Raw genomic sequence first — 15,604 nt, 5'->3', positions numbered from 1 at the left:
AAGGAGCGTTACCAGAAGAGGTTGGGCACTCCAGCAAGAATCATCCCTCCAAATTCCCCTTCTCGTCTCCACTCGTTCCCTTATTTCTACTCCAGTGCGGAAACAGGCCATTCGGCCCACAAAATCTGTGCAGACCAGCGATCCCCATACCCTACCACTATCCTACATACTAGGGGCAATTTGCAGAAGTCAGTTAACCTGCAAACCTGCACGTCTTTGAAGTGTGAGAGGAAACCGGAGCACCCGGAGAAAACTCACATGGTCACAGGGAGAATGTACAAGGTCCATACAAAGAAGCACAAGTAGTTAGGATTGAACCTGGGTTTCTGGCACTGTGAGGCAACAACTCTACCACCCTTAGAAGGAAGGAGAAGGGAACAGTTATTCACCATGATGTTCCCAACCACACAAAATGGGCTGAGGTTTCATCCACTTTGTAATGCGTTTTGAGGCCTTGGACTACAAGACTACATTTTATTGGAGGTAGACAAAAATGCTGGAGAAACTCAGTGGGTGAGGCAGCATCTATGGAGCGAAGGAAATAGGCAACATTTCGGGCCGAAACCCTTCTCCAGACCGAAACGTTGCCTATTTCTTTCGCACCATAGATGCTGCCTGACCTGCTGAGTTTCTCCGGCATTTTTGTATACCTTCGATTTTCCAGCATCTGCAGTTCCTTCTTAAACAGACTACATTTTATTGTTGAGGGATCACAAGAATAAGAGCAAGAGTAAGCTACTTGGCCCCTCTACACTTGATCAGAAAAAAAAATCTGAAGGATTTTAATGGGTCAGGCAGCATTTATGGAGAGAAATGAATAGTTTATTTTAATTTTTTTATTTTTATTTATGGGCGCCTTTCAAGAGTCTCAAGGACACCTTACAAAATTTTAGCAGGTAGAGGAAAAACATGTAAGGGAAATGAAATAAATAGTAGAGACATGACTAATACACACAGTAAAGACAGAATACAATTCAAAACACAATATGATGCAATTAATGCACAGATGAAAAGGGAGGGGGACGTGGGGCTAAGGATAGGCAGAGGTGAAGAGATGGGTCTTGAGGTGGGACTGGAAGATGGTGAGGGACACGGAATTGCGGATCAGTTGGGGGAGGGAGTTCCAGAGCCTGGGAGCTGCCCTGGAGAAGGCTCTGTCCCCAAAACTGCGGAGGTTGGACGTGGATGGAGAGGAGACCGATTGATGTGGATCTGAGGGACTGTGAGGGTTGGTAGAGGGAGAGGAGGTCAGTGAGATATGGGGGGGCCAGATGGTGGAGGGCTTTGTAGGTGAGGATCAGGATTTTGTAGGTGATCCGGTGGGAGATTATGTCTCCAGCCTGCCATTGCTGTTCCGCATCAACTCCCTACACATAAGTGCCATATGTACAAGGACAGTTGACTTGTTTTCTGCTAGCTTGTAAAACTTAGTGTAGTTTAGTTTAGATTATTGTCACATGTACTGAAGCTTTTTGTTGCACGCTATCCAGTCAACAGAAAGGCTATACATGATTACAATTGATCCATCCACAGTGTACAGATACATGATGAAGGGAATAAAGTTTAGTGCAAGATAAAGTCCAGTAAACTCCGATTAAAGTTAGTCTCCAATGAGGTAGAAACGTACTTTTTGCGTTTCATTTTCGCTGAGCAGTTCAGACAGTGGAGCTGCCTTGGTGACTTCCAGCAACACAGGTTCTTCTTGCCTGTTTTGGCCCCCTTTTGGGTGGCACAGGTGACAGGAGGATGGGCAACCTCCCCTGTTGTCACAGTACATCCTCACTCCAGATGCCATGAGCTCATCGCCAGAGTCAAGAAGGCTTCCAACGTAGGCTGGAAAAGTTAATGATTTGGGATCCTTTTCATGTTCCTCAGATTCGTCAGATGGAGAATTGGCTGTACGAACAAACAGATGATATTAGTGCACAATGGCATGAATAGACACAATCAGTTAGTGCTATTAGAATCAAATGACATGTATAGTTTGTATAATTAGAAATACGGCTATAAATAGATTCAGAGAGTCACAGCACAGAAATAAGCCCTTCAGCCCATCATATCAATGTCACCCATTGCACCTATCTACATGAAGCCCATTTACCCACATTATGTCTATAACCTTCTATGTCTTAGTGATTCACTATCATAGTTTAGAGAAACAGCAAGGACACAGGCCATTCTGCACCTTGTACACTAGCACCGCCCTACACACTAGGGAAACATTTACAATTACCGTATTACCAAAGCCAATTAACCAACTTTGGAGTGTTGGAGGAAACCTAAGCAACCAGAGATAACCCATGTGGTCACAGGGATAATGTACAAACTCTGTACAGACAGCACACATAGTCCGGATCAAACCTGGGTCTCTGGCGCTATAAGGCAGCAACCCTACCTCTGGGCCGCCTGATGTTTTCCCAATGTTTTTATGTAGGCAGGTTGAGGGCTTGGAGTTAGTGAGCTGAAGGGCTTGTTTCCATGTTGTGTCTCGAAACTGAATTCACATCTTCTTCTTACAACATGAACTTCCACACTCAAAACATCACCACCTAAATCCTAGTCCTGATGAAAAAGTCACTTGAATTAAATTTCAGCACAGATTGATGCACAGTATCTCCAGCAGTATCTGCTTTTCTTTCAAACTACACAGTTTTCAGTTTATTTTTTCAGCCACCCATCTCCTGCCTGCCTGTTGGAGAGCAGAGGGATCTAGGAGTGCAGGTACATAGCTCCTTGAAAGTAGCATCACAAGTAGAAAGGATGGTCAAGAAGGCTGTCAGCACATTGGCCTTCATCAGTCAGAGTATTAAGTATAGAAGTTGGGAAGTCATGTTGCAGTTGTGCAAGACATTGATGAGGCCACATTGTGAGTGTTGGGTTCAGTTTTGGTCACCCTGTCATAGGAAAGATGTTAAGCTGGAAAGGGTGCAGAAAATATTTACAAGGATGTTGCCAGGACTCGTGGGCCTGAGCAATAGGGAGAGGTTTAACAAGCAAGGACTTTATTCCTTGGAGAGCCAGAGGATAAGATCATGAGAGGAATAGATAGGGTACATGTGGGGTCTTTTACCCATAGGCAAATTGCGAACCAGAGGATTATAGGTTTACGGTGAGGGGGAAGGGAGATTTAATTGGAACCTGTGGGGCACCTGTTTTATGCAGGGGAGTTCTTCAGTGAATGGAACAAAGCTGGGGGGGAAGGGGGGGGGGGGGGGGGGGGGGGGGGGGTGGTGGGGCTAGTTGAGGCAAGTATTATTAAAACACTTAATAAACATTTAGACAAGTACATAGATAGGATAGGCTTAGAGATATATGGGACAAACAAAGGCATGTGGGACTAGTGTAGATGGGTGGTGGTCGGCCTGGACAAATTGGGCCAAAGGATCTTTTTTCATGCTGTATGACTCTACTACTCTATAAAAGGGCTCACAGTACCTTTCAGCTTCCTGGTGATACAGAAGGATTTTTTTTTAATGTGTTGAAAATGTGTTGAAAGTACTGACAGCGAAGTGAATTTCTGTTTTCTTACAGTGAACACACTGGTATTAACCTGTCTGAAGTCCTTTTTGATTTCACAAGTAGATTATTGTTTCCATTAGTTTGTCAAACAGGTCAGTGTGGTAAATAATAATAGAATCTAATGACAGTCAGCAGTCAGAGAATGGGCAGTGTGACAATTCAAAAGGGCAATTGAGTGTACAGATACAATTTTCCAACCACATCAATCATTGTTGACTTCTGAGTGCCTTTCGTTAATTATGTTTGCTGATTTGACTCTGGGAGACAAAAGTGCTGGAGAAACTCAGTGGGTGAGGCAGCATCTATGGAGCGAAGGAAACAGGCGACGTTTAGGGTCGAGACCCTTCTTCAGACTCACGTTTCGGGTCTGGGAGAGCAGGTTTGATGAAGGTTTCACTTCCTCCAACATCACCACAGGATGATTTAACTTATACTGGTGACTGACTGGAAATGCTGATACTCAAGGCCTACTTGAAAAGCACATATATGAACCCAGGACTTTCTGGAAATGGAGACACCAGTCCAAATAAGGCGTTCCAACGTCACCTATCCATGCATTGGGGGAATTTGGTGTGTTTGACCTGGAGCAGTAGTGAGTTTCTCAAACAAGTCAGATTATTCAAGTTCTTAATGGGAAGGACTCTGAGAGAACCTGAAGTGCTACTGTGAGTCACGACACCTAAGGTCTTTTATATACTTGTGATGCAATGGTTACATGTGTTTTTTAGATTTTTTTAAATCATTCATCAGTGACTAACATCTCTTTGTATCCTATCATTCTTTTCCCAAGAGTTTTTTTTAACCTTCTCTTCCATGTAATTTGGTAAACTACTCTCCTATTTGTCAGACATAGGACCTCTGTTACTTTCTGTGTAGAAAGGAACTGCAGATGCTAGTTTATATTGAAGATAGACACCGAATGCTGGATTAACTCAGTGGATCAGGAAGCATCTCTGGAGAAAAAGAACAGGTGACATTAGGGGTCAGAACTCAAACTGGAGAAGGGTTCTGACCCGAAACTTCACCTATTCTTTTCTCCAGAGATGTTGCCCGACCTGCTGAGTTTTCCAGTGTTTTGTGTCTATTTCTGTTTCTTTCTGATCAGTTTTATTGCCCTCAGCTTGGTTTACAACCACCTATGTTTATCTTTACCCTACATAGTTGTGCCTTGCAATCTAAACACTTCCTAAATTTGTTAATCTAAATCTACCAATTCTATAATCAAGTTTGCTGATGACACTGTGGTGGTGGGCCTGATCTCCGATAACGATGAGAAGGCCTACCGGGAGGAGGTGGCTGATCTGGCAAACTGGTGTCAGGACAACAGCCTCCTCTTGAATGTCAAAAAAAAATAAAGAGCTGATCGTGGACTTTAGAAGGGCACAACATCCGAGGACATACTGACCATTGAAGATAAATGGGGATACTGTGGATAGGGTGAGCTACTTTAAATACCTGGGAGTCCACATCTCAGAGGATCTGACATGGACATCACACGCTGCAGCACTGGTGAGTAAGGCAAGGCAGCGCCTTTAGGCAATTGAGGAAATTCAGAGTGTCTCAGAGGATCCTCCAGTGCTTCTACTCAGTGGCTCCGGAAAGCATCTTGTCTGGAAACATCACTATTTGGTTTGGGAACTGCTCTGCCCAGGACAAGAAGGCTCTGCAGAGAGTAGTGCGTTTGGCCGAATGCACTATGGGAACTACACTCGCCCCCCCTGCAGGAACTGTACATCAGAAGGTGCAAATCCAAAGCCAACAAGATCATGGGGGACCCCTTCCATCCCAGCAACAGACTGTTCCAGCTGCTACGGTCAGGCAAACGCCTCCGTTGCCATGCTGTGAAAACAGAGAGGGTGAGAAAGAGTTTCTTCCCAGACGCCATTAGGACTGTAAACTCCAATCTCACCAGGGACTAACTTACTGTACCAATTTACTGTTGTGTGGTATCTTTTTAAATAGCTGTTTCTTTTTTTTCTCCCACAATTATGTAATTCTGATTCTGTTCCATTGTGTTTTGTAGTGTTTTGCACAATCCGCAAGCATTGCCACTTTTCATTTCACTGCACATCTCTTATGCGTATGTGACAAATAAACTTGACTTGACTTATTGCCTCTTCTAACATGACCTTTAAGATGCCTTCACTATGTTGGCCTTTTTTTCCATCATGCTTCCGCAATATGTAAGCTCATATTACAAGCTTGCCAAATACTCATAACTTCCAGAATTTCCTATATCACCATGTCCTCCAGAAATGCTGCCTGATCAACTGAGATTCCAACCATTATGTTTTCTGTAAATGGTGTATGTACCATGAAAATCTATTTTTCATGAATGTTTGGGTTACACCAGTTTTCAAGACATACTGTGATTTCCTGGGTTTTTGCTTTGCGTTGTCAATTCCCTTACTAAATCTAATAGTTCCCTACACACACCCCATGCCACAATCCAGGCAGGCCAATATGACCCATTGTTAGGCAAGGGTGAAGCATTGTAAGATTGGAGTGCAGCTAATGCGTCTTTATTTAAGAGAGACTGCAAAGAAAAACCTGGGATCTATAGAACAGTAAGCTTAACACTGGGGTAGGAAAGCTACTGGAGAGGAATATCATCTGAGGAATAAGATATACATGCATGTGGACAAACAGTCGATTAGCAATAGTCTGCATGGGGTTGTGTGAGGGAGATTATGTTTTGAGTAGGATATAGTTTTTTAAGGCATGTCCAAGAAGGTTGATGGGGGCAGGACCATAGACATAGTCTTTCTGGACTTTGTCAAGGCCTTTGATAAAGTTCCACATTGGAGGTTGCTCTTGAATGTTTGATTGCATGGGATCCAGGGAGACCTAGCTAACTGGAAACAGATTTGGCTTCATGGTAGGAAGCAGAGGGGGATGGTGGAAGGTTGTTTTTTGGACTGGAGGCCTGTGACTAGTGGATGGGTGCTTTGCCATCTATATCACCAATTTGGATGAGAATGTACAAGGCATGGTCAGCATGTTTGCAGATGACGCCAACCTCAGGAATTAGAAAAGAGGTGAAGATTTGGTTTCACGTTACATCAACAGAGAGCCAAGCATGAAAAGCAAATTTAGCCAAGCATAGAGTTGGGGTTATCTGTCCCAACTAATGTTGGACCTGAGGTGCAACACTGAATAGAATAAAGTTGTGGAAATACTCTGTTAAAATTACTACATGCAAGTAAAAACAGAATGAATTGCAGAATGTTCTTCTGATGAATAGAAACAGACCAATGTAATATCATGTTCATTTCCCTGCATTTTGAAAGAACATTTGCCACACACATTACTATTTACTCAGCAACTCAATGATAAAATATGCCTTGCGTTTGGTTATTAATACATAGTGGTACATCTCCTTGAAGTCAGTTGTTAGGCCATATAATGAGGTGCTGTGGAAGCTTGTATTGATTGCTTTTAACATGCAAGCCCATAGAAGAGCAATGAGCCTTGGCAAAGCAACTGAATCTAATCACTGAGAATGTGCTAGTGTCTCCACAGACAGATGCAGGCAACAAAAAGTATGGCATAGTGTGGATCTGCCTCACTGGTTTCCAGGAGCACCACTCATTCTGGTTAACCCGTACACTATGAAAAATAATTAGACTCTTGCAGAGGTTTCAATTATTTTTTATGTGCAATTCTTAATATTTATTAATGGCTAGTAGTTATTCTTAATAGCATCAGTGAGATAACAAAGAACACCTAAACGCAAGAAATAGTAGCAGATTACTTTAGGGGCAACACAGTGGTGCAGTGGTAGAGTTGTTGCCTTACAGTGCCAGAGACACAGGTTCGATCCTGTCTGAGGGTGCTGCCTGTTCAGAGTTTGTACGTTTCTCCTGTGACCATGTGGGATTTTTACGGGAGCTCTAGTTTCCTCCCACATTCCAAAGACGTGCAAGTTTGTAGGTAAATTGGCTTTGGTAAAAATTGTAAATTCTCCCTAGTGTGTAGGATAGTGATAGTGTACGGGGATCGCTGGTTGGCGTGGTCTTCGTGGACCGAAGGGCCTGCTTCTGTTATGTGTCTCAAAATAATCTAAATAAATCTAAAACTCGTTTAGTTTAGAGATACAGCATGGAAACAGGTCCTTCGGCCCACAGGGTTTGGGCTGACTAGGGAACCCTGTACACTAGCACTATCATATACACAAAGGACAATTTATAATCTTTACCATAACCAATAAATCTACGATCCTGCATGTCTTTGTAGTGTGGGCGGAAACCGGAGCACCTGAGGTAACCCACGCTGTTTGAGGGAGAACGTACCAACTCCGAACAGACAGCACCCTTAGTCACGATCAAACCCAGGGCCTTGGCTGTGAGGCAGCAATTCCTTCACTGCGCCACAGTGCTGTCAGATCATGCCCCTGCATAGTTATTGAGCCGTAATACGTTATTTTTAATGTATTCAGCCAGTCTGAATGTGGATGCAGTTATCACTGGCAGGGTTTACTTTAATGACTGACCCAGATATGTAGGGCTTACAGGGACAAAACAGATCAGCTACAGAGTTGTGAGTCTGTAGGAAACATATAAGCCAGACAGAGCATGCCTTCCTAGATGATCTACCTGGACTGTCTACTCTAACCATGTCCATAGGCATAGATAGGGTAGACTGTCAGAATTATTTTCCCCAAGGTGAGATAAGCTTAGTTTAAAGATGTGTGGGGTGTGGTTGGAACGTGCTGGTGGTTGAAGCAGATATATTATCAGTGGCATTTAAAATACTTTTGGAGAGGCAAATGCATTCACAGAGAATATGGGTTATGTGCAGGTAGATAAGTGATGGTCTTGACATCATGTTCGGTGTCTACTGAAATCTACTGAAAGTCCTGCCCACCATTACTTTGCTCTACATTTATTAACAAGCATATTTATGCTTGTTTTTCAGCTTGTCACCTCATGTTCCAAAATGTATCAGACTAACCTCCAGTTCCCCTGTGTATCCATTCATGAGAGGCTATTTAATCTCACTTTTGAAAAGTTACCAGCTCTGAACATTTTCAACTTGAACATTTTAATCTACACAAATCGATATCTGTGCATAAACCTATAGTATGAAATACAATCTATTTTGAGTCAATTGTTGCCAATGAAGCTGGAAACAATTCAGATTTCAGAGTTTCCTCTGAGTACAACTGTGGTTTTCTGATGTTTACTAAAAAAAATACAGCCCTTAATTTGATCCCTTCTAATCAAATTGTCAACATCTATGGATTTACAAGGAGCACGGTAACCAAGGCTGGATCGATGCCAGTACTGTACTCAAATGATTTTGGTGGTCCTACTTAACTCTTTCCTTCTCTCACTCAATTGCCCAGGACTTCCTCTGCACTATGCTACTTTTTCTTAGTACAAGAAGTTTGAACAGCAGCTGTTCCGAGGGTGTTATCTCCCATCTTTTTACTGTTCAGTCGGAGGTCTTTTGGCCCATTATGTCTATGCTGCCCTTTGAAGCATTCACATACTTTTGGTTGCCCCGCTCATAACCCCTGAATGTCACTGTGACCATGTTTGGGTCAAATTGTGCTTCCCTCAAAATTTTTACTGGGCATTTCCAGCTGTGAATCTCACACATTTTGATGAAATGATGTTCACCATGGACATGTACACCATTGCCTGAAGTACGTGGTCATGTTGCCCTGAAGTGCGTCTTTCATGCCAAATCGGTCCCAACCTTGTGCGGGGAAACTCCACACAAGTAGGTTTCTTTACTTTCTTTTTCCTTACCATCTCTCCTTTCAGCCATTGCCCTCTCATAGGATCAACTGCACCCCCTCCCTGCCCAACAATCTCAGCACCAATTCTGAATGTCCCTTAACCTTACCTCAACGTCTCAATCATTCTGACTCTACCCCTTAACCTCAGATGCTACCTTACCAACAGATTTCCAATCGTAGGCGGCGCGACTCTGGTCAGCAGCGGCCTCTGCAGCCTGTCCGCGTTTTTATTATTTTTTGTCTGTGTTTTAATGTAGTTTTTGTTATTTTATGTTGGGGTGTGTGTGTGTGTGTGTGGGGGGAAACTTTTAAATCTCTCCCTGCACTGGAGACCCGACCTTTTCTCGTCGGGTCTCGGTTGTCGTTGAGGCCGCAACGAGGAGCGGCCTCCAACAGGAAGAAGCCGGGGACTCAGGTGCCGACTCACCTCACCGTCGCGGAGCTGGCCGAGACCGGAGCGGGTGGAGCGGTGGAGGAGCGCTGCCGCTGCTGCTGCTGCTGCTGCTGCCCGACCTCCGGAGATTGGGAGGCTGCTGCTGCGGGTCTGTGGACGGCGGCACCGGGAGCTCGCGGCTCCCTGGAGGGAGACCGCTTTTCGGGGCTCCTGCAACGGCGACTTCTCCCGCCCGAGTTGCGGGGTCGAAGAGCTCCTGGAGTGGGGCCTAGCACCACTGCCCCGCGCGGCTTGGAACGGCCGCGGGACTGTGCGAGCGCATGCCGGGGTCTTTAACACCAAGACCCAGTGTGCGACCTCGCACCACCCGGCGTGGCTTTAATGGCCGCGGGACAATCGCCATCGCCAGCCGGGGGCTTTGTCTTTGACTCTGACATCGGGGGGGGGGGGGGGAGAGTGCAGTGGAGAGATATGTTTTTTCGGCCTTCCATCACAGCTATGTGATGGATGTTTATGTAAAATGTAATTGTGTTGTGTCTGGGGTCTATTTGTGTGTAATGTATGACTGCAAAAACAGCATTTCATTTGGACCTCCAGGGGTCCAAATGACAAATAAATAGACTATTGACTATTGACAATCCACTCTTCTTGATTTATTTGAACATTAGACTTTAAAGATACAGCACGGAAACAACTTTTTGGCCCACCGAGTCTGCGTCGACTAGCGATCATCCCGAACACTAACACTATCTGACACACTAGGGCCATTTTACAAAGTTTTACTAAAGTCAATTAATCTACAAACCCATATGTCTTTAGAGTGTGGGAGGAAACCGGAGCACCCAGAGGAAACCCACGCTGTCACAGGGAGAACATACAACCTCCGTACAGACAGTTCCTATAGTCAGGATTGAACCCAGGTCACTGCGCTGTGAGGCAGCATCTCTACTGCTCTGCCAATGTGCCGCCCGATGTTGTCCCAATGCTTTTATGTAGGTGAGGTTGAGGGCTTGTCATGTACTCTTGGTAAGTTGCTGAGGTGCATGGGCCGGTTGGTTTTCATGGCAGCCATGTAGCGCCAACATTTGAGGGTGAACCTACCAAAATATGTCACTTTCAACGATGTCCGAATCTGAGTTAAATATTGATCATTCCCTTTATCCTGTATCTGTACACTTCGCCTGGCTTGATTATAATCAGGTAGAGTCTTTTCGCTGACTGGATAGCACGCAACAGAAAAGCTTCTCATTGTATCTCGGTACACATGACAATAATAAACTAAACTAAGCACTTTTGTGAATTCTATGGTAAAATCCTGTTGACATCTCCACCCACTCCCATCTCTTAGCAGAGTTTTGTACAAAATAGTCTTTCAAAGTACTTGACAATCTCCTGATCCAAAAGAGTCAGCACATATCAGCAAAGGTGTAATTTAAATAAGTCAGATAAGTGTAGTTTAAATAACAGGTAAATGCATTTTGCAGATCTACCAGGGTCAGAGTGGAGGAGTGAAAATCAATTTCCATTTCCTACGACATTTTTTGTCACCCTGCCCACTCTATTCAATCCCCATCACCTTTGTCATTCTTTTGTCACTTTTATTGTGAAAGAAGAATGGATTCAGAGCACATCTAGCAGCTCGTGATCATCCTCGAGGAGCCTTAGGCCATCAATGGTAGCAAAATAGCAATCTACCAACAAATGTTGCCTCAAGCCCAGTGTACACTCCTCCATCAGTGAGGCAAGCTTCAAGGTGGAGTATATTTAACCGACGAGGTGCCAAAATGGTGACACCACAATAATAGGCCCATATGGATATAGCATTGTTAGAATATTAGTAGATAGAGCCATGTGATCCTGCAATCAATGGATGGAATGACTTGAAATACTGATGTTAAATCCTTCCTTAATACTCTCTTTTCTCCAAGGAGAAGGATCCTTGCTTCTCCAACCTCTCCACATAACCACAGTTCCTGACTCCTGGAATACTGGGATATGAGGCATCCTTCTGAAAGTGTATTGGCTAGAACAACCCGCTTACAGTTCAAATTTAAAGGGGATTTATAAAAGAATTAACATAACGTACTCAACATTGATTCCTATGCCATTGCTCAAAGATCTACTTTTTTTTTAATGTCCTAACGGAAACAGAAAATGCTGGAAATGCTCTGCAGGATACGCAGCATCAGCTGAAAGAGAAATAGTGTCAATGTTTCATTCAAAGTCCCTTTGTCAGAACTAAATTGCAGTGATGCTGAGTGAGGGTGGATAGGACAAATGGGATACCTCCAAGGTTGGCCCAGGCACTAATCGTAAGCAAGGTCATCTGGTCGATGGATTAATGCTGGGGATAGAGAACATTGGTCCTTGGTTCACCAGTGCTGTGAAACTAGAGAATAACAGAGCATAATGCAGGGCTGCAGGACATGCCGAGTAAGTCAGGCTACATGAATGGAGAGAACAAACTTAAATCAATATCACAGATGGATTAGCTGGCTTCTTTTGATAGATTTTAGATATAGAAACAGGCCCTTCAGCCCACTGGGGCCACACCGACCAACAATCACCCTGTACACTAGCACTATCCTACACATTAGGGTCAATTTACAATTTTACCAAAGCCAATTAATCTACCAAACCTGTATGTTTTTGGAGAGTGGGAGGAAACAAGAGCACCCGGTGAACAACTACATGGTCACAAAGGATGTACAAATTCCGTACAGACAGACCCATAGTCAGGATCTAACCCGGGTCGCTGGCGCTGAAAGGCATCAACTCTACCACTGCACCACTGTGCCACATACAGAGAGAGTAAGTGACCTGAAGTTATAGGATCAGGTATCAAATCCCGAAGGCTGCAACAAGCCCAGACAGGACAAGATTTGTTCTTCCCCAAACTTACATTGGCTCTTGTTAAAACAGTGCTGGAGGCCACAGACAAATAGTCAAAATGGGAATGGGATGGGGAACTAAAATGGCAAACAACATGGAGGACTGAGTTATCCCTGTAAACTGAACTCAGATGGTCTTCAAGTAATCACCAATCTGCATTTGGTTTCCCCAGTCTTGAGAATGCCATAGTGTCAATGCTGGATGTTGCCCCTTACATTGAAAGCAGTGCAAGTGAATAGCTGCTTCATCTGGAAGGAGCGCAAAGTGGATTTAATAGGATGTTGCCAAGACTCGAGGACCTGAAATATAGGGAAAGGTAGAATAGGCTAGGACTTTATACGTTGGAGTGCAGGAGGCTGAGTGGTGAGCTTATAGGGGTAAGTAAATTCACGAGAGGCACATATTGGGGAAACAAACAGAATATTGTGCCCAGTGTATGGGAATCAAGAACCAGAGGACAGATTTAAGGTGAGATGGGCAGGATTTAAAAGGAACTTGAGGGGTGACTTTTCCACTCAAGGTGGTGGGTATATGGAATGTGCTGCCATAGGAGGTAGTTGAAGCAGGTTTATAACAGAATTTAAAATACATTTTGGCAGCTATATGGATAGGAAAGTGTTTAGAGGGATATGGACCAAATGCAGTTAAATGGGATTTTTTCTTAAATGGGGCATGGGTGAATTGGGCCAAAGGGCCTGTTTCCATGCTGTATGACTCTCACTTTTTTACCCCAACTTCAGATTACTCCACAATCATTACACCATTCAGCTGTTGAATGTATTATTGTATCTGTCATTATCATACACTGTTCACTCTATGTACTTAGAAACATAGAAAATAGGTGCAGGAGGGGACCATTCGGCCCTTCAAGCCAGCACCGCCATTCATTGTGATCATGGCTGATCGTCCCCTATCAATAACCCATGCCTGCCTTCTCCCCATATCCTTTGGCTCCACTAGCCCCTAGAGCTCTATCTAACTCTCTCTTAAATCCATCCAGTGATTTGGCCTCCACTGCCCTCTGTGGCAGGGAATTCCACAAATTCACAACTCTCTGGGTGAAAACGTTTTTCTCATTATGAAGGCCAACATTCCATTAGCTTTCTTCACTGCCTGCTGTACCTGCATGTCACCTTTCAGCGACGTGTACAAGGACACCCAGGTCTCGCTGTACCTCCCCCTTATCTAACCTAACCCCATTGAGATAATAATCTGCCCCCTTGTGTTTGCCGCCAAAGTGGATATCCTCACCTTTATCTATATTATACTGCATCCGCCACACATCTGCCCACTCACTGAACCTGTGCAGGTCACCCTGCAACCTCCTAACATCATCTTCACAGTTCACACTGCTACCCAGCTTTGTGTCATCCGCAAACGTGCTAGTGTTGCTCCTAATTCCCTCTTCCAAATCATTAATATACAGTATATGGTAAACAGTTGTGGCCCCAACACCGAGCCTTGCAGCACTCCACTCGCCACTGCCTGCCATTCTGAAAAGGACCCGTTCACTTCTACTCTTTGCTTCCTGTCTGCCAACCAATTTTCTATCCACGTCAACACCCTACCCCCAATACCATGTGCCCTAATTTTAGTCACCAGTCTCCCTTTGCGGGACCTTATTAAAGGCTTTCTGAAAGTCTAGATACACTACATCCACTGGCACCCCTTCATCCATTTTACTTGTCACATCCTCAAAAGATTCCAGAAGAATAGTCAAGCATGATTTTCCTTTCATAAATCCATGCTGACTTGGATTAATCCTTTTACTGCTATCCAAATGCCCCATTATCACCTCCCTGAGGACCCTGGGATGCAGACCATCAGGCCCAGGGGATTTATCATCCTTCAGTCCCATTGGGCTACCCAATACTATTTCTCGCAGCGGGTCAGGCAGCATCTCTGGGGAAAAAGGATGGGTGATGTTTCGGGTCAGGACCCTTCTTCAGACTGTACGTAGGGGGAAGGCGGGGGGGGGGGTAAGGTGAAAAACTGGAGATGGGAAAAGACCAGGACGAATCACGGCCTGCCACAAATGACCTCAGTTGTTGGCTAGGGAAGGTGTGATCTCGAGAGAAACAAAAGCAATTGTGGATCTGGTAAAACAACTTGTTAGGAGGAAGGCGGCAAGGAAGGAGTGTAGTATGAGATTAATTTACTTCAAATTAGAGAATTCAATGTTCATACTGCTGGGTTGTAAGCTACCCAAGCAAAATATGAGGTGCTGTTCCTCCAAGTTGCATATGGCCTCACTCTTGTCCTGCCTTCTTCAGAGATTTCCACACATAGGGCATCAAGTTCATTGTGGTCATCAACATTGTGGTTATGCATCCTTTAAAATAGAACCAATGAGCTAATGTTGGCAGAAGTAGCAGCTTGGGAACCCCACTTGTTTCAAGAGCAGCAATGACCAGGTTTTAAAGCTCGGATAGCATTCCAAGCAGGCATCAGTCTCAAAAAAACAGTGACAATAATGATGGTGTTTCCCTCACTACTCAGTTCTCCTCCACTGCAAGTGTTAACTCACATCACATCGCCAATGGATTACTCCACGCCAGGTCCCACAATAATGTTCTCAGGTCTCAAATAAACTACACTGACCACAAACAAACGGATGTGAAGATGTACGATTCTGTGTGTGTACAGCTGGTTTAAAGAAGGGTCCTGTAGATGGCGAATGCATCCACTGCCAGCAGCATTTCCATTAATGCAAACCGCACATCAATGCAATTGGCTGACTGTGATTACATGCGGTGAAGAGAACATGAGTGCTAACAGTCCAAAGCTCTCTTTAGAACGCAGTGACCGTGACCTTATGTTACTGTAACTTGTACACTGCAGAAATAATTGCTAATGACTTCGCAAATGGAGTTGGATCCTTTGACTGACGTATCCAGTTCTGATCATTTCCACAATTAATTGCCGAGAGTTCAACCTGTTCTCTGAACAAACTTCATGAGGATAACTATTTATGTGCCCTACACACATTACCAAATATCATAGTGCATACAGAACAGTACAGCACAGGAATGGATCCTTTCTACTATTGTCAG

At 44.2% G+C, this 15,604-nt stretch overlaps 1 protein-coding gene across 1 annotated transcript in view; it reads right to left on the bottom strand.

Moving 5' to 3' along the window:
* The window catches only part of astn1 (astrotactin 1), a 1,772,582-nt gene that overhangs the window by 128,119 nt on the left and 1,628,859 nt on the right, over positions 1–15,604 (bottom strand). Inside the window, exon 17 of the mRNA XM_055641960.1 lies at positions 1,628–1,896. Coding sequence (XP_055497935.1) covers positions 1,628–1,896 — 269 coding nt within the window. The remainder of the gene's footprint in view (positions 1–1,627; positions 1,897–15,604) is intronic.

Source organism: Leucoraja erinacea, chromosome 10 (assembly GCF_028641065.1).
Source record: "Leucoraja erinacea ecotype New England chromosome 10, Leri_hhj_1, whole genome shotgun sequence".
In the NCBI taxonomy this organism is placed as follows: domain Eukaryota; kingdom Metazoa; phylum Chordata; class Chondrichthyes; order Rajiformes; family Rajidae; genus Leucoraja; species Leucoraja erinaceus.
Note: the sequence above shows the minus strand (reverse complement) of the source record. Positions and strands in the feature narration are given on the sequence as shown.